The sequence below is a fragment of the Hippocampus zosterae genome, chromosome 15 (genome assembly GCF_025434085.1).
Source record: "Hippocampus zosterae strain Florida chromosome 15, ASM2543408v3, whole genome shotgun sequence".
Taxonomy (NCBI): domain Eukaryota; kingdom Metazoa; phylum Chordata; class Actinopteri; order Syngnathiformes; family Syngnathidae; genus Hippocampus; species Hippocampus zosterae.
Genome location: NC_067465.1, coordinates 5,295,363 through 5,320,232, shown reverse-complemented (window position 1 = coordinate 5,320,232; position 24,870 = coordinate 5,295,363). Strand labels below are relative to the sequence as shown.

Here is a 24,870-nt window from a genome sequence, read left to right as displayed (position 1 = left end):
GGACTGTCGACGACAACAACAACAGGAACAATGAACAGAAACTGACTGAGAGAAAGCAGGGAATGAAATACAAAATAATTGACAAGACAACGGCGGTACCCCTGGACAAGACACGAGTAGCTGAAGGGAGCTGACACGTAGACACAATGACATAGACAGGAAAAAAACAAAACAAAAGATCCCATCCAAACAAAATCAAGAAAACACAATTCATGACACGCCCACTGCAGATTTCTCCCAAACGTTATGTAACAATGCATTTTGACACCAAGGAGGTCTCAGAGTAAAACTTACTGAAGGATCGACAATACTTTCTGTTACGTAACCTGGTGTCATAGTACAGCCTCATTCTACTGCGGTAATCACATATCGCACATGTTGCTTTCATAAATAGCGCGCAGCGGAGGGTGCGATGCAATGCACAAGCCACCGCTTCGGGATCCAAAGTCTGGAGAAATGCGGTAGCAGCACCAAATGTTTTGTAATATGACCCTTGTGGAATGAAGTCCATTTCGCTTTGACTGGGTGCTTTAGGTGCAGCTCAGCAGACAAAGGGACACTGATCACACTTGAGTTGAGTTCTGTGTCTTCAGCTACACATTCCATCAACATGACCACCTTTGGAGATATTCTGAAGAACATCGGGGAGTTTGGAATTTTCCAGAAGCTCATCATTTGTGCACTGAGCTTCCCGAATGTGATTTTAGGCTTTGAGTTTGCCTGCGTCTTTTTTATCCAGTCTGATCCGGAGCGACATTGCAACACGGATTGGATCCTCGAGGCAGACTCGAACCTGACATCGGAGGAGCAGCTCAACTTGACAGTTCCTCGCGAGCGCGATGGTTCTTTCAGCCGATGTCGCATGTTTGCGCCAGTGGACTGGGACATCGGGACCATCAGGGAGCGCGGGCTCAATGAGACCGCGGCGTGCCAGAATGGTTGGGTTTACTCCAGTTCGCTTTACACCGCCACTATAGTCACTGATGTAAGTGATGATTGCTGATGTCGACCATTCACCACATTTCTACGGTATATAATAATAATAATAATAATAGGGCGGCCCGGTAGTCCAGTGGTTAGCACGTCGGCTTCACAGTGCAGAGGTACCGGGTTCGATTCCAGCTCCGGCCTCCCTGTGTGGAGTTTGCATGTTCTCCCCGGGCCTGCGTGGGTTTTCTCCGGGTGCTCCGGTTTCCTCCCACATTCCAAAAACATGCATGGCAGGCTGATTGAACGCTCTAAATTGTCCCTAGGTGTGAGTGTGAGCGCGGATGGTTGTTCGTTTCTGTGTGCCCTGCGATTGGCTGACAACCGATTCAGGGTGTCCCCCGCCTACTGCCCGGAGACGGCTGGGATGGGCTCCAGCACCCCCCGCGACCCTAGTGAGGATCAAGCGGCTCGGAAGATGAATGAATGAATGAATGAATGAATAATAATAATGCATTTGATTTAAAAGCGCCTTTCATGCCACCCAAGGACACACAGTATATATCTATATACTGTATGTATTTTTTAATAACTTTTGTTGTTGTTACAGTTTGATCTCGTATGTGACAAGGCAAATTTACTCCAAGTAGCACAAACAGTGATGATGTCTGGCATTTTGCTTGGCTGCCTCTTATTCGGACCTTTTGCTGAATCGTAAGTATGTATAAGAAGAAGAAAAAAAATCGCTCTCCCAAATGCCATGACGTTCTATCCTGAATGGGTTTTGTGTTTTCCAGATTCGGCCGCAAACGAGCTGCTCAAATTCCATTGGTCGTAGTCCTCATTTTTACTGTCACCACTGCACTGTGCCCCAACTACCTCTTGTTTCTGATATCCCAGTTTCTGATGGGCATGGGCTATGGAGGTTTTCGGCTAAATGGCCTCATACTGGGTGAAGTATTGCGATTTTTTGTGATCATCACCCATTTCTCGATTGATGTGAATTTGAGGTCAGGTATTCAGTCAGATCATACATACCGTATATGCTTGCATCATTCCACTTTTCATTTACGTCCAGACGCACGTTGATGTACACCACCAATATGTGTATGAAGTGAGCTAAAGACGTTATGGAAGTTATATTCATGCATCCATCTCCCAAAAAGACGATTATTTGGGGACTTTTGAAAGCGATGTTTTGCATCATATTGTACTATAGTGTACATTGTATTGTTGAGTAGCAAGTCCAACGCATGTTGTGATCAGTGATTGGAAGATGCTTTTTCTTTTTCGGAGCCTTCATTCTTGCCTCACCGGTCTTCCGATGAAGATGCCTGGCAAACGTAATGTTGTGTCTTGAAATGACGAGGCACACACACGCGTTTTCTATAATGTATTCGACCGTCGAGTTGCACCATTAACCTCGTGGGGGATTGTGGCCTAAACCTCCCAGGTAACATTTCACACATGCGCAGTAGATGGCAATACAAAGTACGGGAAATCAATGCGTCCAAACAACATACAAATCTATGATGGTTAATACACCACACGTAATGAATCCACTTTGTTTCTCTGTTCTGACAGCCACAGAGTGGATCGGTGCATCCAAGAGGTCATGGGGGGCGTGCGCAACTCAACTATGTGGCGCAGTTGGACAGGCCGTCCTTGCCGGCCTGATTTACGTTGTCAGAGACTGGAGAGTAGCTCAATGGATCACTGCGGGTCTACTTGCGGTCATTGTTGTTTACATATGGTGAGCGTCAAACATTTCTACAACACTTTGAATACGTTATGATAATGAACATAATATTCTAACGTAACAATCAGGTTCCTTCCAGAGTCAGCCAGGTGGTTGTTGGAGAGAGGCAGGACAGAGGAGGCGAAAGAATTGCTTTTCAAGGTGGCATCTATCAATAAACGCAGATTTTCAGAAACTCTCCTGGAAAAGGTACTGAGGCTTTGGCTGCAAACTCTCATTTTTCTTGGGGTGAAAAACGTGGGAGACTCATTTCACCGTGCCGACGCATTACACAAACACCCAACACAAAGCCCAGAAATGGCGTGAGCTTCAGGTCAGTTAGAGTTCATAGCTGGGCTAAACTTGGTCTGACCACACAGACAAGAAATTCTGATCATATTTATTGGCCCGACTCTTTTCCAAGATGACTCGTGGGGGGACTTTTTCGACACTGGCTCAATTATAGTCTGTGTGGTTATTCGGTACTATTCAATGCTGCTTTGCAGAATGCTGTGAAGAAATTGAACTATCCCGATTGAAAAATTCTGCGTTGTGGTAAGCACAGTCAAGAGCAAATAAATAACATGGCAAGTATGCCATTAAAAGTGTTGGGAACAACACTTTGCCGATGTAAAACGTTACTTTGTAACACTACATTGAGGCAACATGAAATTCATGTAAGCTAAGTTATTTTGACAAAGCTATTATGGTTACAAATCCTATAACGCATTTGAGACCACATGCGGTCAAGTCACTGCGGAAGTGACGTCAACTGATTGGACCTATCTTTATCAAAAGATATTAAGAAGATAATTGCGATGTGACAACAAGCCCCGGTCTCCCACACACATGCACAATGATAAAATGACATCCACAAAGAATTACCGGTACTCGTGTTAGCGAAGGCCCAGGGCCAGCCAGGCAGCCTCCTCAGCCAGGGTGCTCGGCACCTCACACCTGAGACTCGTCAGCTCATCACCCACCTGTTGCCTATCTGCTCGTTTGGACAGGTACAAATTGACTCACAGACCGTTCCTCAGCGCAAGTTTGTACCGTCACCACGCCAGTGGACTCTGTTGCCATTTCCTGCAGCGTCTTGTTCCTTGTGCTTCCCCCTGATTGAATATTGCGAAGACTCTTCAATAAACTACACTAAGTGTTGGCTTGTCGTGCTATTAGGGTTTGGATGTGACCCCAATGTGAGAGGTGCAGAGGTGCACCCTGGCTGAGGAGGCTGCCTGGCTGGCCCCTCCCTAGCAACTCGTTTGTTAAAGCAACCAAAAATGTGTCAAACTGATGTCTTGTTACGTTGTCAAAGAGGGAAAAAAAATATTTTTGTGTGTGTTACAGATTGCTGTAAAAGAAACGGAGAAAAAGAACAACATTTTAAAGCTTATCCAATCACCGGTGCTTCGAAAATATTTATTTGCCATCTTATTTGCATGGTAAGTAATACTGAACATTTAACACTGATTAAGACCCGACTTTACGATTTAACCATAAAAAAGTCATTTGTTGGGCATCTGGAGAGCATGTCCGCCTCGCAGCGCAGAGGTGCAGGGTTCGAACCCTGCACCACCGCGCCGACATTATTTAACAACATCAAGTACGGTAATTTATGATTGTTTTCTTTTCTCCAGGTTCTCAGTGAATGTTGCATACTACTGCATTTCATTCAATGTGGGCAATTTTGGCTTGGACGTCTTTCTGACACAGCTTATATTTGGATTGACTGAAATACCGGTTCATCTGGTTTGCGTCTGGCTATTGGAAGCGCTGGGCAGAAGAGTATCTTTCATTTCAACACTTCTGGTTGGAGGCGTCTTGTGTATGTTGATACTCACTTCTAATCAGGGTGAGGCAGAAGTTGCGTTCTTATTAAAAATAACAATATTAATTGGAACAGTTTAGGCCCAAATGGAATAATATGTCTGCTATGTCATTAAGTAGAATACATTTTCAATTTAAATAACCAATTTTTCATTTTCGTTAATTGGATGTATTTATGTGTTAATATTATTATTGTTGTTGTTGTTGTTTTATGTTTGATTCTGCCTATTCCCGATAAACTGATTTTGACTTCTTCTGTTTTAGGAAACAATGTTGCTGTTACCATATTGGCCACCTCAGGACGCTTTATTATCAATTGGTCTGCAACCATATGCAATGTTTATGTTCAAGAGTTATTCCCAACATCCTGTCGGTAAGACTTTCTCTCTACAGTTATGTCGTACTCTCACACCTCATACAATACACATATTAAAATTAATATATTGAGGGGGAAATGTCTTGTTGAGTGATGAGTAGTGACTCCAGCGAAAACCGTGATGGACATTTGTAAGACCGAATTTCTGTTTTTTTGGCTTCAGACAAACGGCTTCTGGTTTGGGCTCCATCGCAAGTCGAGCCGGTGGTCTTATTGCTCCATTGGTCAACATGTTGGCTATGTACCACTGGTCCATACCCATCATAAGTTTCAGTGGCCTCACACTGCTCAGTGGGGGTCTCTGCTTCGTACTTCCTGAGACACGGGGGAAAGAGCTGCCAGATTCGTTTGATGAGGCTGAAAGCAACAGGTCAACAATTTCAAGAAAATATGATCCGATAGCTATGTTATGTCCTTGTTTGCTATCGACCGACTACAAAACGTAGTCTACGGTATATTCATAGTCACGGGATTTGAATGGACTCCACAACACTGACGTATTACAACCACTAATGCTTGTTTCATTCCTTTTTTTTTTTTTGCAGGAGGAAGAAGGCAACAAAGAGAGTGACTCAACTATTATCCACATCAAATCAAGTAAACTGTAATTTATTCACTTCGATTTATTTCAATTCATTCAAATGTCAAATATAACAGCTGCGATATTTACCATGATGAGGGCAAGGTGACGCATACACAGGCTACATATGCCTGTCAATATGCACGCTCACACACACACACTCACACACGCACACATTACCCGTATACACAAGGATGTCAGGCCAATGTACTAAACACCCTTACGGCTTTTACAACTTGGAGGGCGTTGATTCACGGACAAGAGTAGAATTCCTTGTTGCAAACTAATGTGATCAGTTCCGCTTTTTGCATGGACATTTTCCCTTTAGGGGACCTACAATGTGTCATAGTCAATTATATTTTATTTAATACTTCAATGCGTTTATATTCTCGTGTTTATGTGAAGTTACTGTTTATGTCAATCATTAAATGCAGAGTGGTTCATGTTGTAACCGTGTCTGCTGTTCTTCTTTCTTTTATTTATTTTTTTTAATTCGTCCTGCTCGGCCTCTCGGTCATGCAAAATGGAGGATCGTGTAGCTTTTAATGCTGGATCAGTTTTCTCTGCAACAGGGGAGTTATATTCTGCCTGCCGCTATGGTAATTTGTGTTGTGATGGCTATTGATAGAAATCGCTGGCAGACAGAATGCGGTATTATAGCGGAGAGACAGAGACAGAAATGGAAACAGAGAGAAAAACACAAGTAAAAACGAAACAAATAAATCAAAACAGTATACGATGACTACAGTGTTACATTAGAATCTGTTTTTTCAATGGTACAGTCTTCGAACCAAAGATTAAGTCACGGCTGTGGGCTACCTTCATTTTATGTGGGTCCTAACTTGAAATTTTAGGGGCGCAAATAAATCATATGTTCAGTTGTCGAGTAAATATTCATATTTTCACTCATTTTTATGATACTACAGATAAATGTGCATATGTGTGGAGCAGAAGTTGGTCAGCAACAGTAACACGAATATTGAAGAAGCAAATTTATTCATTAGTCACACATGTAATTGCAGCCTGGAGCCCGGCACACATTTTTTAAATTTATGATAATACTCAAAATTATTTTCCCCAACAATGGCAACATATCTTTGTTCAGATGATCCGCCCTTTGTTTATTTCCATTGTGGTACGACAATTAACAAAGAGTGACTTCAAGTTGAAATCACATATTGAAGTGACCTGACCACGAGGACATCATAAACCCTGCACAAGGGTCGAAAAAAAGGTTTGATTGAAATGTTGGGACGCTTAAGCATATGGTAGCTAGATTATTACAAACGGGAATGATACGGTACATTCAAGACAAGTAATTTTCACAAAATGTTCTAAATTTGTCGTCCCTTGCACGCAACTAGAATCCCAAACTGCACTGAGCTCAACTGCATTTGTTCAAACGAAATCATGATAAGCAGTATCTAAAAGACTGGAAAGGGAACAAATTGTGAATCATTTTCTTCCAAAGTGCAGTTTATATTTCACAACGTAATTGAAGATGTAAATCGTAATGGTTTGTTTCTCTTGAGAAACCCCTTGTTTAAAAAAAATAAAAGAAAACTTGAAAAAAAAAGAGATGGACATGAGTGATCCCGTTTGAGCGCCGCTCTTATCCGAACAAGTCATCCATCCACTTCCTGTTGTTCACATCATTCTCTTCAGTTTGTTCGGCGTTGTTTTTTTCCGTAACGCACTTCAAAGGTGAAGATAAATCACTTGGGTCGTGACACATTGGTAGCAACTGTGTCCCCGACGCAAAGACGTCAAGAGAGAAAAGATCTGACGGAACAGCGGCGGGTTTTGTCGCCGACTCTAACAGCCCATTCGGCGGACCGGCATCGAAAAGCTCAGCACTCGCTGGCATTTCGCCCACTGCAAAGATATCATCAAGGACCGGTGGGCCGCAAACAGGTTGTTGGTCGCTAAGCAAACGGCTGTTTGGGCTGAACAAGTCAAAATCCGACTCTTGAGTGCACGTCAGGCTGCTGGAGGTCAAAGTTGCGAGGCCTTGATTGTCATCCCGACCGATGGCGGCCGCTTGCTGCTCGACCCGCTCAAGTACTTCAATGTGGTTTGATTCCGTTTGAGTGTCAAGCAGGCTAAACGTCTCGGAGGATGCATTGTTGGCGACCGGAAGCATCACCTCCCCGGGGTTCTCCTCCAAACACTCCTGGGAAATGAACTGATCAAGAGGATTCGGACTGGTTCGCGAAGCTTCTTGAATACCGTTCAAAAATGCCTTGTGCTGAATATTTCTGTCTTTTGGTTTTGTCGCATCATCTAGCTCATCTTTATCTTGATTGTTCCCAGGAAGTGGCGGATCAGCAGTGGCAGAACTGGCAGCGAGAACTCTGTTGGGTTCAACGGGCAGTTCATCCGTTGACTCCAGAGAGTCGTGCTGAATGTTTCTGTCTTTTGGTTTTGTCGCATCTTCAAGCTCATCTTTATCTTGATTGTTCCCAGGAAGTGGCGGATCAGCAGCGGCAGAACTGGCAGCGAGAACTCCGTTGGGTTCAACGGGCAGTTCATCCGTCGACTCCAGAGAGTCGTGCCTGTCCGTGGATGAAAGACCGATGCCGTCCGCCGTCTCAGGCTCGGCCAGCGCTGGGGATCTCGTCTCTCTGCTCCTGTCATCTGTGGCATTTGAATCTTGCTCGCTGGTGTCTGTTTGGACCAGATCAGTTCGGTCCTCGATTGCTTGGCTCGTTGGGAGATCTGGCTCTGTGCGAATCGTCCCCTCGAGCGTGTTTGAGTCACCGTCCTGAGGTTTGACTCGGATGGTATCGACTGCACGGGTATTCTCATCCTCAGTACTCATTTTTGTGGTGTCTTCATTCTGGTCTGAGGATGACTGGAAGACTTTTCCCGGGAGTTCAACATCGGGCTTCTCATCTGCTTTCTGGACACTTTTTGCTTCGATCTTGCTATTTTTTTCAGTGTCCCGGGCAGCAAAGAACTTTGACAAAGCGCTTCTTCCTTTCGACCAAGATCCTAGTCTGACCTTTGACCTGTCGGTCTGTTTCGCAGAACTCACAGGAGCATTTGTTTTTGCAAGAACCCGTTTCGCGGTACTATCGTCCTTACTTCCGACACTTTCCGAGAGCGTTTCAGTTAGTTTTGTGAGAGGATTTGCTTTTTCCAACTCTACGTCCAGTTTATCAGATGACTCTTGTGTCACACGAGTCGAATTGTCTTTGACATCATCGCCTGTGTCACCAAGAAGTGCATCTTTTTTGCCCTCGCGATGTAGCATGCCTGGACTTTGCTCAACATTGGCCTCGACAGCGGGCTTATGTTCATGCTGTATTTTTTCAAGGTCACTCGATTGCTCGGTTTCATTTTTGCCCAAATTATCATTTGCGCTCTTGCAGGTTTTAACTTGGAGCCCACTGACATGCTCCTCTGTATCGTCTGAGGCTAGCTGACGAGTCTTATCATCGGGAGAAATGTCAACATTTGGTGCAAACCAGACAGATTTCCTTTTTTTTTCCGAAGTAGCATCCACTCTGTTAGATGCTTGACTCAATTTGGTATCGTTGGTAGGCGCAGTTGCTATCTGCTTCTTATTCGCGTCTGAGAATCTGCTTCCTTTTCCTAGCAGATGAAAAGGCACGTCAACTTTTGTCGGGGAATTGTTGTTTTGAAAATGTTTCCTGTTTGTGGCACCACTCCTTAATTTCAGTTCCTCGAAGCGAGCTTTGTCCTCCGAGGTGCTGTCCTTTGCCCGATATTTCTCCCTCATTTCCGACACGTTGTCATGCACGCACGTCACGAGGTGATCTTTTTGTTTCAAATCCGCTGCGTTTATATCGAGAGGACGCTTCGTCTTCTCGGGTGGCCAATTAACTTTCAGTTTGCCCCTGACATCGGCACGGCTGCCGCGTGTGATCTCAGTTTCACGCGTCTTTGCGACAAATACTTCAGCCGACTCCTCTCTGGCGCTCGTGGAAGCGCCCGAGTTGCTTTTTGTCATTTTTGCTGCAGGTGCGGCGTCAGGTTCATCCATGCGTTTATCTTTTTGAAGCCAGCGGTCTTTGTGCTGCGTGCGCCCGAATCCCTCATCATAATTTCCCTTTCTTTTAAAAAGCTGTTGGTAGTGAGACATGCAGTAGAACTCGCCATAAAGAGAGGAATAGTTGTGAATGCTGCAATTGGGGGAAAAAAAAGAAAAAATCACTCGAAATGCTAACCGATTTAAAATATGGTCTTGAATTTGTCTCACCTGAGCTTCTTCTGACAGTGTTTGCAGCAAAAACAGCTGTTGTGCAGGATAAGTTTATTGGCCACCATTTTTTCCACTGGATACACCGGCGTCAAACAGGCTGAACACATTTCCTTGACAGGTGAGAAGAACTATAACGATGGAAACAAAGTAGCAACAAATGGAACATTTTAGGACCCAAATGTTCTGTTTTCAGTCCCACAGAGACCTAAAGCCACAGTATATGAATGTTGTTTTTATACAAATGGCTGTCTGTGGAGTGGTTGTCCACCCATTTAAGTCTGAAATAAACCCAAGTTAGCCTCAGGTGGCTTTGTACGGTGTCAGTAGCGTTGCATTGGATTTTGTTGGCCGCACGGATTCGCTCGCCACTTTTGCTTCCGATAAGCAGCACTATCTCTTGATGAACTTGTCGAAGCTGTGTTGCGTTTTTTGTTTGCCGATATGTCGAGCGAGTCAGAGGAGATGGCCAAGTGCCATCGAGAATGCGCAGAATGCTTTGGCAACCGAATGCATGGGGGACTGGAGCCTATCCTAGCTGTCTTCAGGCAGTAGGCGGGGAACAACACCCTGGACCGGTTGCCAGCGAATCGCAGGGCACACAGAGACGAACAACCATCCGCACTCACACTCACACCGTGTGACAATTTTGAGTTTCAGTCACCCTGCCATGCATGTTTTGGGAATGTGGGAGGAAACCTGAGTACCCGGAGAAAACCTACGTAGGCCTGGGGAGAACATGCAAACTCCACACAGGAATGCCGCAGCCGGGATTGAACCCACGACCTGCACTTGTGAGGTCAACGCGCTAACCACTCGCCTGCTCCATATACTCACAGCATAAATTAAAAAAAAAAAAATCAATATACCGTCGCGTGGCGCGTTCTGACAAATGACGTCAACTTAAAATACATAGATACATGTTGTAATATTTTATTTTTAAAAAAGTCACTTTAATCCCCATTTGTCAATTCTGAATGTCCATCCCTTTTGTGATAAACACAAGACACTGAGCATAGTCCCCCCCCCACCCACCCCCATCCCCCAAACTGCAATTTATTGAACATGTTACACAAAGCCGTACAGTCTCAGCTGCTTGCTTCATTCAAAAGAATTCAACATTTTATGGTTACAGTATAAAAAGCTCTAAGACAAAAGTTTCTTCAATAAAAAGCCATTCTAGGGAGGGGGGGGGGGGGGGCTAAACAAAACCCGAAAACACAAATGCAATTCCTTGGCGAGATGCATCCGTTCACCGTTTTTCCTTGGGTTGGCTAAATGTGACAAACACTTTCCCTTTCTCATTGGTATGACTCGGCGCCTCGTCCTCAGAAGGGCGACGAGACGTTTGCGGTAACGGGGATGTCACGACTTCAAATGCATTTGGGGCCCCTCCCACCTCAAACACAGCGGCCGATTCGTCGGTGGACTGTTTGGTGACAAATGTCGACGTGACGGAAGATACAAACACGTTGCCAAAGCCGTCCGTCTCTTTGTATGTTTCACTGACGGTCTTTGTGCCAAAGATTCCCGCCGGTTCCTCCGGAGCTGTTTGCACCTCCAGCACGCTGACCTTCCGTTCTGCTGGGCTGTGAACGGACCCTTGGGTGAGGCCCTCTTGCCCATTCCTCTCCGCTGCTAGTTTGATTGTTGTCATGGTGTCCTTCAATGGTGGTTCGACGGGCTTTCGGGCAGCCGAATGAATGGATATAAACGACGGCGACGACTGGGAATATGACTGGCTAGGAACTTTGTTGTTTGCTTGCCTGGTTGCTTCTTGCGTGGGCAGACTTGAGTCACCGGGGTGACTCTTTGTGCGTGTGTTTCCTTGACCCGATTTGGCCTTGCTTGACACGATGCTGATTTTCCGGATATTGCTGGCGGGTTGAACGTGTTGCTCTGACTTCAAGGATTCATCAAAGAGTCCTGACAAGCCTGCGATGTCCGCCTCAGATTTCAGGTTGGAAACGGAGTACAGCGCCTTTTTAATGGCCTCCTCGATGTCAAGGAGCTTGGCCAAAGTTTGCTCCTTCAGGTTTATGATTTCCTTGCTTGCCTTCTCCAAATCCTCAAATGCGGTTTCCACCGAAGAAACACTTTCGAGGTCGTCGTCCCGTGTTTCCATTTTGCTTTGCTTTGAATCGTCGCCGGATGGCACCGTCCGACCGGGGACGTTGTTGCAAAATGTCTTAAACGAGCTCACCTCTGCGTTCCTGTTTTGTCCTTCAATCTCCTGCACCTGAGACAAGATTCCCTTGAGTTCCTCTCGTTTCCTCATACTTTCAAAGATTTCCATGGCGGCCTTCACGTTTCCTTTCATGATCTCTTCCATGTGCAAGGAAAGCCTCTGTCGTCTCTGGCTCTCCGTCTCGCCGCCTTTCTTCTGTCGTAAAACGACTTTGTTCTCATTGTCATTGGTGTTTTTTGCTGTTTGGCACGCGCTCGCTGGACTGTTTGTCTCGGACTCATCCCTCTTGAAGTGTTGTTTATCCGGAGGCGAGAGGTTTGAACTGCAGTGTTGAGCGGTGCCTGTGTGTTTCGATGGTTTCTTCACCTCACCTTTGACATTCACGACATTTTGGGGGCTCTTGGCGTTTTTGTTCAGGGTCCCACCGCCCGTTTGATCAAAATCAGTGAACGCAGCCTGCAAGCTTATGTTCAGTTCATGCTTGGAATTGTTCTCATGATCTTTCGCGTACTCGTCGTGCATCTCCTTCGCCGCATTCATTTTCCGGATGACTTTTCTCCCCGTCTCCGATCCAGTGGAATTTGACTTTGTCGGGTGGCGGTTTGATTTTTCGTCCCTCGGTGCAGGCGTGGAGCTTGTGTCTTCAATCAACTTGTCGGTGGGAAGCTGTGCGTAACGTTGAGCATTTTGATGAGGCACCGGATTGCTTTTATTTAGAGGCGACAACTTTGGTTCATCTACGACCGCCGCTTTCATCCATTGTGGCTTTGGTGGCAAAGCTGGCTTCGGGCTCTGTGGTTTCTTTCGCGGGTGTGACGGAGCGGTTACAAGCTCAGAAGTGGACAATTTAAAGCCTCCATTTTGTTCCAGGTAGCTTGTTGAGTTCTGTGCTGTGATCGACGGTTGCCCTTCGCGCGTTACTGAAATTGAAGGAAACAATGTTGTGTCAGATGGCGGCATGGACACCACAACGCTCCGCTCGTGAACGGCTTTGCTCCTTTCCGAACAAGCTTTCCCTGAATTCCTGTAAAGCATTGCTGATTTAAAGTCTCCCTTGGAGACATTTACATGAGACCTCTCAAGCGATTGCAACGCTAGGTGGACATTACCTCTTACGACAGCTTCTTTATCTGGGAGCTTCTGCGTCATTGCTGCACTCTGCAGACATCTAATTGCTGACTTCACATCTCCTTCTGGCTCGTCTTCCGTTATCAGACCGTTACACTCATAACTTACAAAATGTGGTTCTGAAGCACTACCATTGATTAGCCCCGCACTATTGGATATGTCTCCGTGTTGGCAAACGTCTAAGGAAACATGGCTTTCCAAATCTTTGACCCCATCACTGACCTGTGGGCAAGTCTTGATTCGGTGGCTTCCGGAGGACGAAGCTGACTGCGTAACTGCCTTCGAGCTTCCTTCTTGTGCAGAGACATCCAGGTTGTATATTTTCCCGGGGGCAATCGCCTCCCGTTCGACTTGCATGCTTTGCTGCTTGGCCAGCTGCAGGGACTTTTTAGCTGCCTTCACATCTCCGGATACGATGGTCTCCTTTTGTACTTGACTTCCTTCTGGTTCAAGGCCCTTAGATGACATGTCCATATCATAAATAGTTCCGGGTGTAATGTTCTCCCGTTCCACATTCATACTCTGTTGCTTTGCGCGTTCCAATGACTGTATTGACGCCTTAATGTCTCCAGCCACGATTTCCTTTTTCTCAACCGCCACGGATTGCTTTGCTGCAAGTTGCTGCTTTGCCGTCAAAACATCCCCGGGAATGATTTCATCGCGCGGGACGCAGTTTTCAGCGGTGAATGAGCACTCTGTTGAAAAGACTTTTTTGGTGTTCTTCACGTCCCCTGGCAGAACATCCGAAATAGTCCGTTCCACTGTTTCCTTATGCCGGCAGAGACTTCTTTTTGCCTCCCTCACATCCCCCTGTATAATTTCAGTTTGCTCCTGGTCAACAGTTCCATGATAACCGTCGTCTTCTGACGCCTCGGAATGAAGGCTTTTCAGGTACTGCAGATTCCCTTTCTCAATGCAACTTTTGTACAAGTTGACATTCCCCTTCTCATTTTCATCGATTCGACACGTCGCTGCAGCCCTCGGACTGCTGGCTGTTGCTAACAGATTTCCAATGGCAGACTTCACATCCCCCTTTTCAATGACATGACTTTCAGTATCGCATTCACCATCGCTGATGAGCGAATAGACGGACATATCCGGTTGTCCGTCGGCGGCCTCTTGCATTAGGATTCCTTTCTTGAAGTTCTTACCTTGTGTAAGTAATTCATCAATCATCCGAACTGTGTTTTGTAATATTTGATCCCGATCAATGGCTGTATCCGTAGATGACTGACAGACTGGAAGATGGACCACAGTGCTATTCACTTTTCCCTTTTCCACTTCTCTAAGAAGTGTAACTTGTGTGTTGCTTGGTTTAAGTAAGAGCTGTAAAATGATGTTTCGCAGATTGCCCTCAACGACTTCTTCTTTCTGAATTTGGACTTCACGAGTGCTTCCCAGAGTGAATTTTGCCATGGTAACATTTTGCCCTTCTTTTGCTTCAATTATTATGCCACTTGAGACCACCACATTCGATTCACTTAAGAAGGACATGGTGTCAGTGACACTGCTGGAGGTGATTTTGTCCAGTGGAGTTGTCTCAAAAAGCCAGGTTGTGCACTTGACGTCAGCTTTCGGGATGATTTCCTCAGAGCCTTGGAAAGTCGTCTCTTCAGGCTCCTTGATTTTATCCAACGGCTGTGATTCAAACAGCCAAGTGCATCGTTTCACGTCTCCTTTCTGGCTGTCTTCTCTGTGAACTGTTTTGACCGGACCTTGCTCTTGAGGCTCTCCTCTGAGACTGTCAATGGTTTGATTTTCAAAGAGCCAGGTGGAGGTCCGAACATCTCCGCGCTGAACGTCGGTGACGCTAACCATTCTTACAAACTTGTTGTTTGATTCCTCAGATTCAAATATCTTTTTATTGACCTGCACATTACAGCTCCCAAAGTCTTCAGCAACCTTAACAGAAGGTTCTTCTCTGCTGGCAAAGGAGTCCAGTGGTTGTGTCTCGAACTTCCATCTGGCTGATTTGACATCTCCTTTCTCTACATCCTCTTGAGTGACAGCTCGGATCACATAAACGTCATTTTCTGCCTTGATGGCCTCGAGGGGCTTCGTCTCAAACATCCACCTGGCGCCTCTCACATCCCCACTTAAGACCTCATCCTTTTTCACAGTTGTCACTTCATGAAACTGTCCCTCTTTGTCCCGAATGGCGTATAGTGGCAGGGACTCAAACATCATCGTGCTGGACTTCACATCAACATCACTCTCCGGTTGTTCCGAACCGACCGACTTCTGCTCAAAAGATTGCTCGTGGATTTTGTCCAGCGATGAGGTTTCAAATATAAACTTTTTGCTCTTCACATCCCCGCTTACAGCTTCACTAAACTCCTGAATCTTTGCGCCATCGTCGTCCTTGTTGATTGTGTTCATGGGACAGTTCTCAAACAGCCAAGTGAATTTGTGGACCGATCCTTTCCGGATGTGATCGTCGTCATCGTGTTCACTGCATACCGTCGCCATTTCTGATCCGATTTCATCAAGGGACTGGGATTCAAAAAGCTCTTTCACTCGTGAGACGTCTCCTGACTGAAAGTTAACTTGGCTGACGCATCTTACATCTTGTTCCGTCTGGTCAGTTCTTGTTCTGTCCAGGGTCTCTGTTTCAAAGAGGTGTTTGATTGTTTGACCACCCGTCTTAAGTTTTCCAGAATCCCGTATGGTGCCGCAGAGGTTCAAATTGTACTCCTCGCCATCTTTTATGCTGTCTAATGGCTGTGATTCAAAAAGCCACGTAATTGATTTAACGCTAGCATTGTCAATGATCTCTTTGTCATTCACTTTCTCTGATTTGTCATACAAAACGTCCATTGGTTGGGTCTCAAAGAGCCATTTGCATGCCTTGACATCCCCTTTGCAAGGCGTGGCTCCAACGGAATCGCTTGGCTCCATCCGGTTGAACTTGGAATGAATTCCATCGATCGTCTGGGTTTCAAAAAGCCACTTTGCCAACTTGACGTCACCCGCGGTATCTTCTTCCCTTGTAATGCCTTTGATTACCTCAACGTTTTCCTTTCCTTCCGTCAGTTCATGTAGAGGCTTGGTCTCAAACATCCACTTGTAGTTTTGGACCTTTCCCTTGATGAATTCCTCACGGCTGACGGTTGTTATCTTGTGGAAATTTCCAGAACTGTCTTTTATAGCATACAGAGGAGAATTCTCAGCCCTGTGATTTTCTGATGCGTTGTTCTCCTCACTGCACTGAGAAATTTTACTTAACGGAATCGTTTCAAAAAGTCGCTTGAACCCCATAACATCACCCCTTTCACTGGCTTGTTGTTTTGCCGAGAAGCTCTTTTCTGTGCCACGACTCTCAAATATGATCTTTTTGTCTTTAATCGCACCTTGTTCATCAGCTGAAAGGGTAATTTTCTTCAAACGCCCAACTTCATAGCTATCGTTCAGAGTCTCCATGGGTTGAGTTTCAAACAGCCAAAGAGATGTCTTGACATCCCCTCCGATAATTGTGTCCTTTTCCAGCGTCTTTTCCTCTGTATTTCCTCTCAGCGTTGACAGCGGTTGTGTCTCAAAGAGCTTTGCCTTGTTGGTCACATCAGCCTCTCTCGTGCAGTCAGCCAGCGTGCCCTTGAACTCGTCCGCTCCCGCGACCTCTTTTATATCATCAAATGACTGAGTTTCAAACATCCACCTCTTTCTGTCCACTCCTCCTCGGTGTCCCTCCTCCAGAGATATGCCCCGAATTATTTTCACGCCATCGCTTTCTTTGTTAATCAGGTCCAAAGGCTGGGTTTCGAACAACCAACGGGCACTGCTCGTATTTCCATTCTTGATCTCCTCCCGGCAGATGGATTTGATTGTATGGATATTGCCACTTTTGTCTCGAATGGCACAGCTAGGTTCTGCCTGAAAGAGTTTCACAGTCTTTTGGACATCGCCTTTTTGCTCCTGTAGCTCGGACATCAGTTTCAAGAAGTCATTGTCCTCTATGGAGTTACAGCGCCCAAAGTCACTTAGCGGTTTGGTCTCAAAAAGCAAACGTGCCCCACTTACATCTCCTGGCTGGATGGGCTCTTTCAACACGGCTTCAACCAGGTCTCCATCTTTTTTGTTCAGGGAATCTAAGGGCTGTGTCTCAAAGAGCCAGGTAGACGTTCTCACATCCCCTCTTACTGAAGTCTGCCTTTGAGTAAATGCCTCTGAAACCAGAGGTCTGTTATCGCAGTGCTCAAACATGGAGGAGGTGCCTCTGACATTTCCTCCGGTGAGGTTTTCTTCATCCAGCATTTTCCTGGTTGCATGAGGATCCCCAATGCTATCCAGATTCCAGTTTTCAAAGATCCACCTCATTGACTGCACTTCAGCCGGATACGCCGCTGTTGCCTCGGTGTCGTCTGACCGCACGGCCTTCATGATGTCATCATCAACAGCATCGCCAAGATGTCTGATATCTGGGTGGATGTGTTTAAAGAGCCTCTTCAGTTCACTCTTCTGCCTTTGTTGATAGTAAGTGGAAAAGGTTTCTTTAGGTGGAGGGACGGGCAGGCTCATTAGTGGTGAGGACCCTTCATAGTCATGGGGCCTTGCCGGTACAGGAGGAGGAGGAGGTGGTGGTGGGAGGGGAAGTTCGTCTTCATCATGAGATGATTCCGAAACTGTGACTTTCCGGGCTGCCTCAGCCATCTTAAAATGGAAATTAAAAAAAACAAAAACACAAAAACAGAACATGCAATCATGTCAGTACTCATTCAGAAGAACCGATATTAGACGTGACGCGTATGTTTAAAATTGCATGCAATTAGTACGTAAGTCAAGTCATACATTACCTTCCTGTATGATCACTTGATGTTTGTCACGGCAAAGCATCCTCGTCACACCAAGGTTAAGGAAAACACTACACACAGCTGTTAGCGGAGCAAAGGTCTTCTTCCAAAACAACCCGTCTTTGTTCTCTTCCGCATACACGACATAAAAAGTGTTTGAAACGCTGATCTTTTGAGGGAATTTTTAGGATGAACTTAGAATGCACTGTAACCCTTACGTGTGTGCTCCATTGGATCTTCTCAGAACTTTTGCATGCATATGTGCAACTGTTTGCTGGTTTAGTACTTTTTTTTCCCACAACTTTCGGTTCTCTAACAAGGAGGGGTGTGTGTGTGAGGGGGTGGGGGGGGTCGCAATAGTCAACTCCCACCCCACAGATTTCCACATCTATGCCTTTTTGTGACGCTTCCAGTCTCTCTTTATCTCCGAGGCAAACCTAATGTAAATCAATGGTTCATTATTTTCTTGGTCTCATTTGGGTGAAATGTGAACAGCGTGTTTAAATACCAAATGTTAAATGGATTGATTTGATTGATTCACGTGTCAAACGTCTTGTGAATTTTGCTGTTCGACTCCTTGTTAGTGAAGAGATAAGTTGTGCAAAAATGAATTGAACATTTAGTTCACCTTTAAAGGTCTGAGAAGAGTGTCTGTGTATTACTGTGGACGACCTGTAGTCGTATCATCTCACTTTACATTGTTCAGGGCATCATGTAACATATCCATTTGACATCAAATTCAATAACTTTGCATACCAAGGACCATGAAGCATTTTTTTCCCCCGTCAGAAATGTCGGCATTTATCATGCAAACATCTAAAATGTAGTCATATAAATGTCACAAGTTACTAGTCTATGACTGTGACACTCACAATAAGTAAATGTTTTTTTTTTATTTTTATTCATTTGTTTTGATAATACTCATCAACATCATTCGTGTATTTTATTTAATGACAACGAAGGAAATTTGGAGGTAAGCGTCTCTTTAGTCAAGCAAGCGCAGGGTCAGTTGTAATCCACTCGTTCAGAAACACACAAAAAGACACTCAAGATGTACCTTGCTGCTTTTCGTCCTTGCTCCTGATACACCAGTCAATTCCTGCTGAGAAACAGAAATGTATCTTAGGTGCGATGTCAAATCACATTATGAACAAAACGTTTTTTTGTTTTTACATTTTTCACTCATTCAGTGCCAGCCTAGTTAAAATAAAGGACCTTCGACTTCTGTCGTCAATGGCAGTGATTAATGCTGTAGATGATACAGCAGATGTATTGACAATGTCCAACAGTTCCATTTGAAAGAAAATAGCGTTCAGTTCCTATTGAAACCAGCGGGTCTGCCGTGCGGGGAGGAATGCGAGGTATTTTAGGAACTCACCGATTGTGTGGAACCTCCAATGGAGTCAGTGGGTGCTGCTCTTGACAGATAGAGAGCTGACTTGTCTCGAACAGAGGAGCGAGTTGGTATGCTATCGCTGCCTTGTGTTGTTAGGATAGCCCTCTTGATCACTGGTGTAAATGTACGATATTTGTCATCTGCGAAATTAAAAAAGGGACAAATGAGGGAAAACGGTCGTGAATAATGAGTCATACAGTTTACCCCATTCTCAAAACAAAAAAAGATCGTATAATGTGTTTGGTGGCAGAAACACCGTGTGCCCATTTATGGTACTGTTCACCGTGCATGTATTTATAGTGACAAGTGGAATCACGTCCATCAGTTTACCATGATTCCGCACAATTAGTGGAAAACATTAAGGTCGCGCTCCCTGAGAGTTCAGCTGAGGTTTGAAGCAACTTACAAAATCTGACAGACTCGTTGTGACACAGACATCCGAAGATCATTGTGCTCGTATCAACTGACATGACAGAAAAGACTCAGACGTGCATGCCTGGAGTCAACAGCAACAATTGACTCATGCCCAAGACGAGAATTAAAAAAAAACAAAAACAACAGCAACTGCTATCTCAGCTGTAGTGCCAGAGATTGTTTGCACATTGTTCATGTGAGCTCCATGCCATTCAATGATCAACACCTGGCCTGAAAGAATGCCACCAACCGACCCCAGGAAAAGCACCAAACGGATCCTACTTTTAACCAGAGGGAGAATTTCACTGCAGCACTTGTGGAGATGGGATATTTAAAGATACACAGATAGATATAACTATATCTCTATCTATACATATATTGGGCGTCAACAGCTCATGCTATGAATGACATTCTTTCCAGCTGTAAATCATGGACACATTTGGACATGCCTCCTCTTTTCACGCAGTAAGCCCGAGCAGGACAAAAGGCCTGAGCAGCAAGCTGACGCCTCTCACTAGTCCGGATTTAAAACATTTTCATCGCTGGGTGAGCAGACAGAATGAGGCACCGAGAGGTCAACTTGGTCCCTTGTATAATTACTCACACCTCTGCTACAGACTGGCGAAACACTCATTTGCAAAGTGTAGTCGTCACTAATTTCAAAGTTCTGGACAGCAAAGTTTTTTTTCCAATGTATGTTGTTCATCTGAATGATTTGCCAGGGTTGAAGTTGAAGCCATTTCTTCCCAAGGAATTGGGAGAAGCTATTAGCAGTTTAGTAATGTCAGGGTGTTGTGGCCCAATATCAGCTGTCCGAATGATGGTGAAAATGTGGTTGGAATTCTCTCTTGGGCGCTGCCTTCTCGACCATCAGCTGTTGGTGATTGTTTCCACATTCGCAGACTGTAATGAACACCGCTTTGCTCAAGAGGCCACCCATATAACACCTAAATAACACTGCCATAGTGTGTTAAACTCGCAGTGGTGCGAAATTAATGCTATTTATTCGACTCGTGACTTTTCACTTTTACGTCCCACACCTGGAAACCGATCTGTCCTTTCAACTCCTTGATCAAAATGGGCCCATTACTTTTTTCAACCTCTGCGGACGCTGATGTAAGTAGAGACGATAAAGTCTTGGTTGAGATTTTGGTTTTGGTCTACGAGTCTTATTAAGTGGGGGGGGGGGGGAGCACAGCAAAAGCTGAGACATGGACGATGTCAACCAGGGAGCATTTTTGCTAATTAAGGCGAATGTGTTGTCTTTGGAAAAAATAAAAAATAAAAATGAGCTGTAAATGGTCAGTACATGGTTAACATTAGCTAATTTAGCATTTTTTTTGACACACAGTTCATAACGTTAGCAAAGCAATAAGAACAGATTGTTTTGATAGCCTGTTGCTAAGCTAACGCTATCTGGTTCTTTAACGTCATGTCGCATGATTCTTCTTCTTCTTCTTCTTGGTACATTATTATATCACACTTTGAAAAGCGACTTTAAAAAGCGACACGCCTAAGAGTGGTTGCTCAAAACATGAGCTCCACTAGCATAGTCTGACATTCAATACCAGAGCTGTTTTCATAAAGTATTAGATTTGAAAATATAATGCTCGTTTTTCACTGGTCGTGAATTTGATTAGCAATTTATTGATGCGCTAAAGTGTACATACGCAGCACTGTATCATACTGAGGCGTGTTTCCAATAATTTGGCCCTCTGTATGCTACAGTAGATAGCATAACCATTCTAGACTCATTGTTCAATTCCAACTTTTTTGAGGGTGGCAGTCAAAACCGAGTTGTGTTATGTTTTCAAATCAGAGCCTGTCGTTTCATCTGTTGTTTTCGTGTCCGCATGACTATGTAATGAAGTGTCTAGTGATGGAACATTTAAAGAAAATATACATTTGTTTAATGATGAATCCAATTCAATGTTACGCTTCACATGCTGACATAACTTGTCACATATTCATTGCTATTAATTAATACTGCTGAATTATTTTTCCTGTTGGAAATCACCAACTAATTTGAATATAAAAGGAGGCTTACTCACAAGAATAATAAAATACTCACGAAAGTTTTATCCAATGGCCGTATTTGTGCTGTGTCGCGAGCGCTCGCTCCCGATGCCTCAGCGATATGCGCCTCTCTCTGCGTTTCACCCCACACTGACTCTCTGCACTCCACTGGCCTCGGCCGGCGACGGATGATTTTTATCAGGGCCGCCGCCCCCACCCCAACCTAAGAGCGTCTATTTTGGGTGGGTGGCTGGCGGTTGCTACTCGACTGAGTCAGTCACCTCTGTTCGTCACCAGAGTACTGGGGCACCCCTCCATCTCCCATTCCCACCAATATGTTGTCCTTCCCTATAAAATCCCCCCACCACCTCGATATGTGTCATTGGGTGGTTTGAGGACAATGAAACAAAGAAGGACAAATATTTTGTGATAAAGTGGATTAAAAATAACTATTAAATGTTGTATCACTTTACCAGAGCTTTTGTTGTCATCCACAGACAATTCATTTGTATCTCCTCGTCTTACACCAGGTCAAAGTTGACGCAACCCAGTGTCAAAACACCAAGAGTGCCCAGAGATGGTGCGGTCACAGGGCCAAAGGCTGCGTCATAATCCATCAGCATGGGTCTCACTCCTATATTAAGCGGCTGTGCCACGCGCATAGTTATGTATGTACACCACGACATCCTCATCTTTTTTTAGTTGATTCATGCCAAGGGCAACCGAACACTGCTGAGCCAAGGGTGACGTGCACTTTTTTGAGACCTTGAGGGGCAGGAGGGCTTCTGGGTCACTACACGGTACTCGAATATAGAACTTACGCGGTGGCCTGTGGGCCTTTACACATGTGCCTATGAACATGAAAATAAGCACCACGCCTCACCGTATGAGTATCTGGAAACTTTGTTGTCAGACTTTGGGAGGCCATTTGTGGTCCTTCCTCCCTCCAATGGGGTCAGCCTCTAGAATAGTAACATGAGCAAACAAGAAATGGCCCCATTCATCCACTTTCTTGAGTATTATACAGATTTATACGGCGAGCGCTGCGATAACTGTGCTTCAACACTAAGCCTACAGAAAAATAGGTGTGAGGTGAGAAACATGAGCAATACATTAATTCGGACTGTGTTGAAGTTTACTGCTGCCAGTACGAGGCCTTCAGTTGCACCCGAGTCTCTTACAAACGCACAGAATTAGCGCACCTGAGCACTGGTGTTGTTACTACTCCGATCCTGCAGGGGGCGGTCTCCTCCTGTCTTGCCATTTCTTGCAGACGACGATGAGCTGCCGGACTTCTGCTGCAGCTTGGCCTTGGACTCGAAGAGCTCACACAGAGCTCTGGTACCCGAGTTCCCCCTCTGAGGGATGAAGTCCATGGAGCGACTTCTTGACAATCCTGCGCTTTGTAAAGATCCGGCGAGGGCCACATTTTCTCTGTTCTCTGGGCCTCTCCATCCTCCTGAAAATCGGTCCGATGCCTGAAAAATGTATTTGAGGTGTTTTTTATTTTCAAATTGTATTAATAAAATACAGTATTCCCCCACTATTCACGTCAGAGCCCTGCCAAAAATAGCGCTAATCTGCGAGAAATCGTCACCGACCTAGAAATTTATTTAGGGGGATTGTGGCTATGTAGGGGAATACTGTAATACATTGTGTGGACGGGTATTATTATTCCATGTGTTTTACCTGGAATTTATGTGTTATATATTCTTGACTCCTTTGTTCACCACAGCTTTGGTAACTGAGGAAAGAAAAAAAACTGAGATTCTCACATTTGTAATGATGTTACTATTAGAAATTGTGGATCCCTTTGAAACACAACGTTGAATCCAAAAACAAGAGCTGCATCAGTTGCCCTCAAAGCTTCACATCATAAAGACTGTTATCGAGCGTGTCCTTCAGAATAACCAAGATATACTGAGCACCAAAATGCTCATATGATCCTCTGAAGGAGTTGAGGATTTGTCCTGTGATTTATAATAATAATAATAATACATTTCATTTATAAACGAATTGTCACTATTTCAAGTTTGGAGAGTGGCACTGCCTGCGATTGGCTGCCAATGAGTTCAAGGTGCACATTGCGGGACTTACTGATGAACCAGCTGCAATACAGACTTTCTGTCGCAGCGGGTGGGAGCTGGCATGCCCCGTGAGCTGTCCTGAACCCACGAGAGGCTCTTCAAGGATTGCGTCCTTCTCAGAACAATCGTCTCCATCCGGAAGCAGGTAGAATTAAGGCAATGTTTGTCTGTGAAGAAATGAAGTGTGAAATTTTAAATGCAAATAAATGAACATCTTTAAAAACAGCGGCGCCCAGTAGCTCATACCAGTTTTGTTTTAATTTTTTTTGCTGAGGCACAAATATTACATTTACAACTTATATGTGCTTGTGCCGAGAATTGTGCTAGAATCTAAGCAAGTAGCCGGGCTTGGTTATTATATAGCAGGTAGTCACACAGACAATCATGTGACTCGGTTAATGTTTATGGCGTTCCACAAACCCACCGAAGCCATTTGAATGTAAACGTGTAGCATTAGATCACATGAAAAAGAAACATTCCAAAAGTAGTTGTTGCAGAAGCAAATTATTCTAAATGAAAGATCATTGTTCTGAATAAGAATCTGTTTTTTGTTGGAAATTGGCAAATGTGTGTTCTTTATCATCAAAGGAGAGCATTCCCAGACACCCCAACTCAAAGTCCATCACAGCATAAAGCTAATGTAATGCGACACAATGTAAAGAAAATCATGAATCGCATACCTCCAGAGAAGGTGAAGTGACATGTGCATCGGTGCCCGTCCAGGAGAAGTATGCGTCAGGAGCACCTTTCAGAAGACAGAGACTCCTTCGTTTGTCCAAAGTCCTCTTAAAACCTTGTGATTGCAGTCATACAGGGGTGATATTGGCCATCATAAAAATCACCGATACAATACAATAAAGCCTTTTGATTGCCCCATATAACAAAGGATGTGACAATGAGCTACCAGATGGTTGATTTACAAATAAGTGTCTTTCTATAACTGGATTGGATTTGTGTACATGATCATGAAAAGCTGTGAAATCAGAGACTTGCGTGCCCTACGACGACAGCTGCCCCAGTCAAACTCGGTGGGGGTTGAAATTCCTGGCACAGGCGCTCTGGTTCTGTATCTCATGACAAAACACCAAGTGACAGCATTTTTTTTTCTGCGCTAAACATACTTGCCATACTTGTTTAATGACTCCAACGGGAGTTCCGATTAGCCGCTTTGCAGTCCC

The 24,870-nt window shown here is 44.7% G+C and overlaps 4 protein-coding genes across 6 annotated transcripts; 1 reads left to right on the top strand and 3 right to left on the bottom strand.

Annotated features, from left to right (window-relative positions):
- Positions 1–569: 569 nt before the first annotated feature.
- On the top strand, positions 570–5,902 carry LOC127616906 (solute carrier family 22 member 13-like). The gene is made up of 10 exons (XM_052088724.1): positions 570–985; positions 1,538–1,641; positions 1,725–1,879; positions 2,512–2,680; positions 2,755–2,875; positions 4,016–4,110; positions 4,306–4,520; positions 4,760–4,868; positions 5,035–5,241; positions 5,417–5,902. Exons 1-10 carry the CDS (start codon positions 611–613, stop codon positions 5,523–5,525), a joined length of 1,659 nt encoding a protein of 552 aa, XP_051944684.1. The 5' UTR covers positions 570–610; the 3' UTR covers positions 5,526–5,902.
- Positions 5,903–6,430: 528 nt separating this feature from the next.
- LOC127616900 (uncharacterized) lies at positions 6,431–10,078 on the bottom strand. Its single transcript, XM_052088718.1, has 2 exons — positions 9,677–10,078; positions 6,431–9,599 (listed from the first exon to the last, which is right to left on the bottom strand). The coding sequence occupies exons 1-2, from the start codon at positions 9,784–9,786 to the stop codon at positions 7,064–7,066; spliced, it is 2,646 nt and encodes an 881-aa protein (XP_051944678.1). The 5' UTR covers positions 9,787–10,078; the 3' UTR covers positions 6,431–7,063.
- Positions 10,079–10,869: 791 nt separating this feature from the next.
- Positions 10,870–12,762, bottom strand: LOC127616905 (xin actin-binding repeat-containing protein 1-like). The gene has a single exon (XM_052088723.1). The coding sequence runs from the start codon at positions 12,618–12,620 to the stop codon at positions 10,929–10,931; it is 1,692 nt and encodes a 563-aa protein (XP_051944683.1). The 5' UTR covers positions 12,621–12,762; the 3' UTR covers positions 10,870–10,928.
- On the bottom strand, positions 12,643–24,478 carry xirp1 (xin actin binding repeat containing 1). Of its 3 annotated transcripts, none has more exons than XM_052088715.1 (9): positions 24,373–24,478; positions 23,703–23,859; positions 23,295–23,349; positions 22,808–23,083; positions 22,489–22,567; positions 19,158–19,315; positions 18,837–18,881; positions 13,215–17,639; positions 12,643–12,784 (listed from the first exon to the last, which is right to left on the bottom strand). In XM_052088715.1, exons 2-9 carry the CDS (start codon positions 23,825–23,827, stop codon positions 12,782–12,784), a joined length of 5,166 nt encoding a protein of 1,721 aa, XP_051944675.1. In that variant the 5' UTR covers positions 23,828–23,859; positions 24,373–24,478; the 3' UTR covers positions 12,643–12,781. The 3 variants fall into 3 exon arrangements, with proteins under 3 accessions (XP_051944675.1, XP_051944676.1, XP_051944677.1); XM_052088716.1 differs by having other exon boundaries at positions 18,837–18,878; XM_052088717.1 differs by lacking the exons at positions 18,837–18,881; positions 19,158–19,315; positions 22,489–22,567; ... (2 more) ...; positions 23,703–23,859; positions 24,373–24,478 and adding an exon at positions 17,783–18,072.
- Between the last annotated feature and the right edge of the window lie 392 nt (positions 24,479–24,870).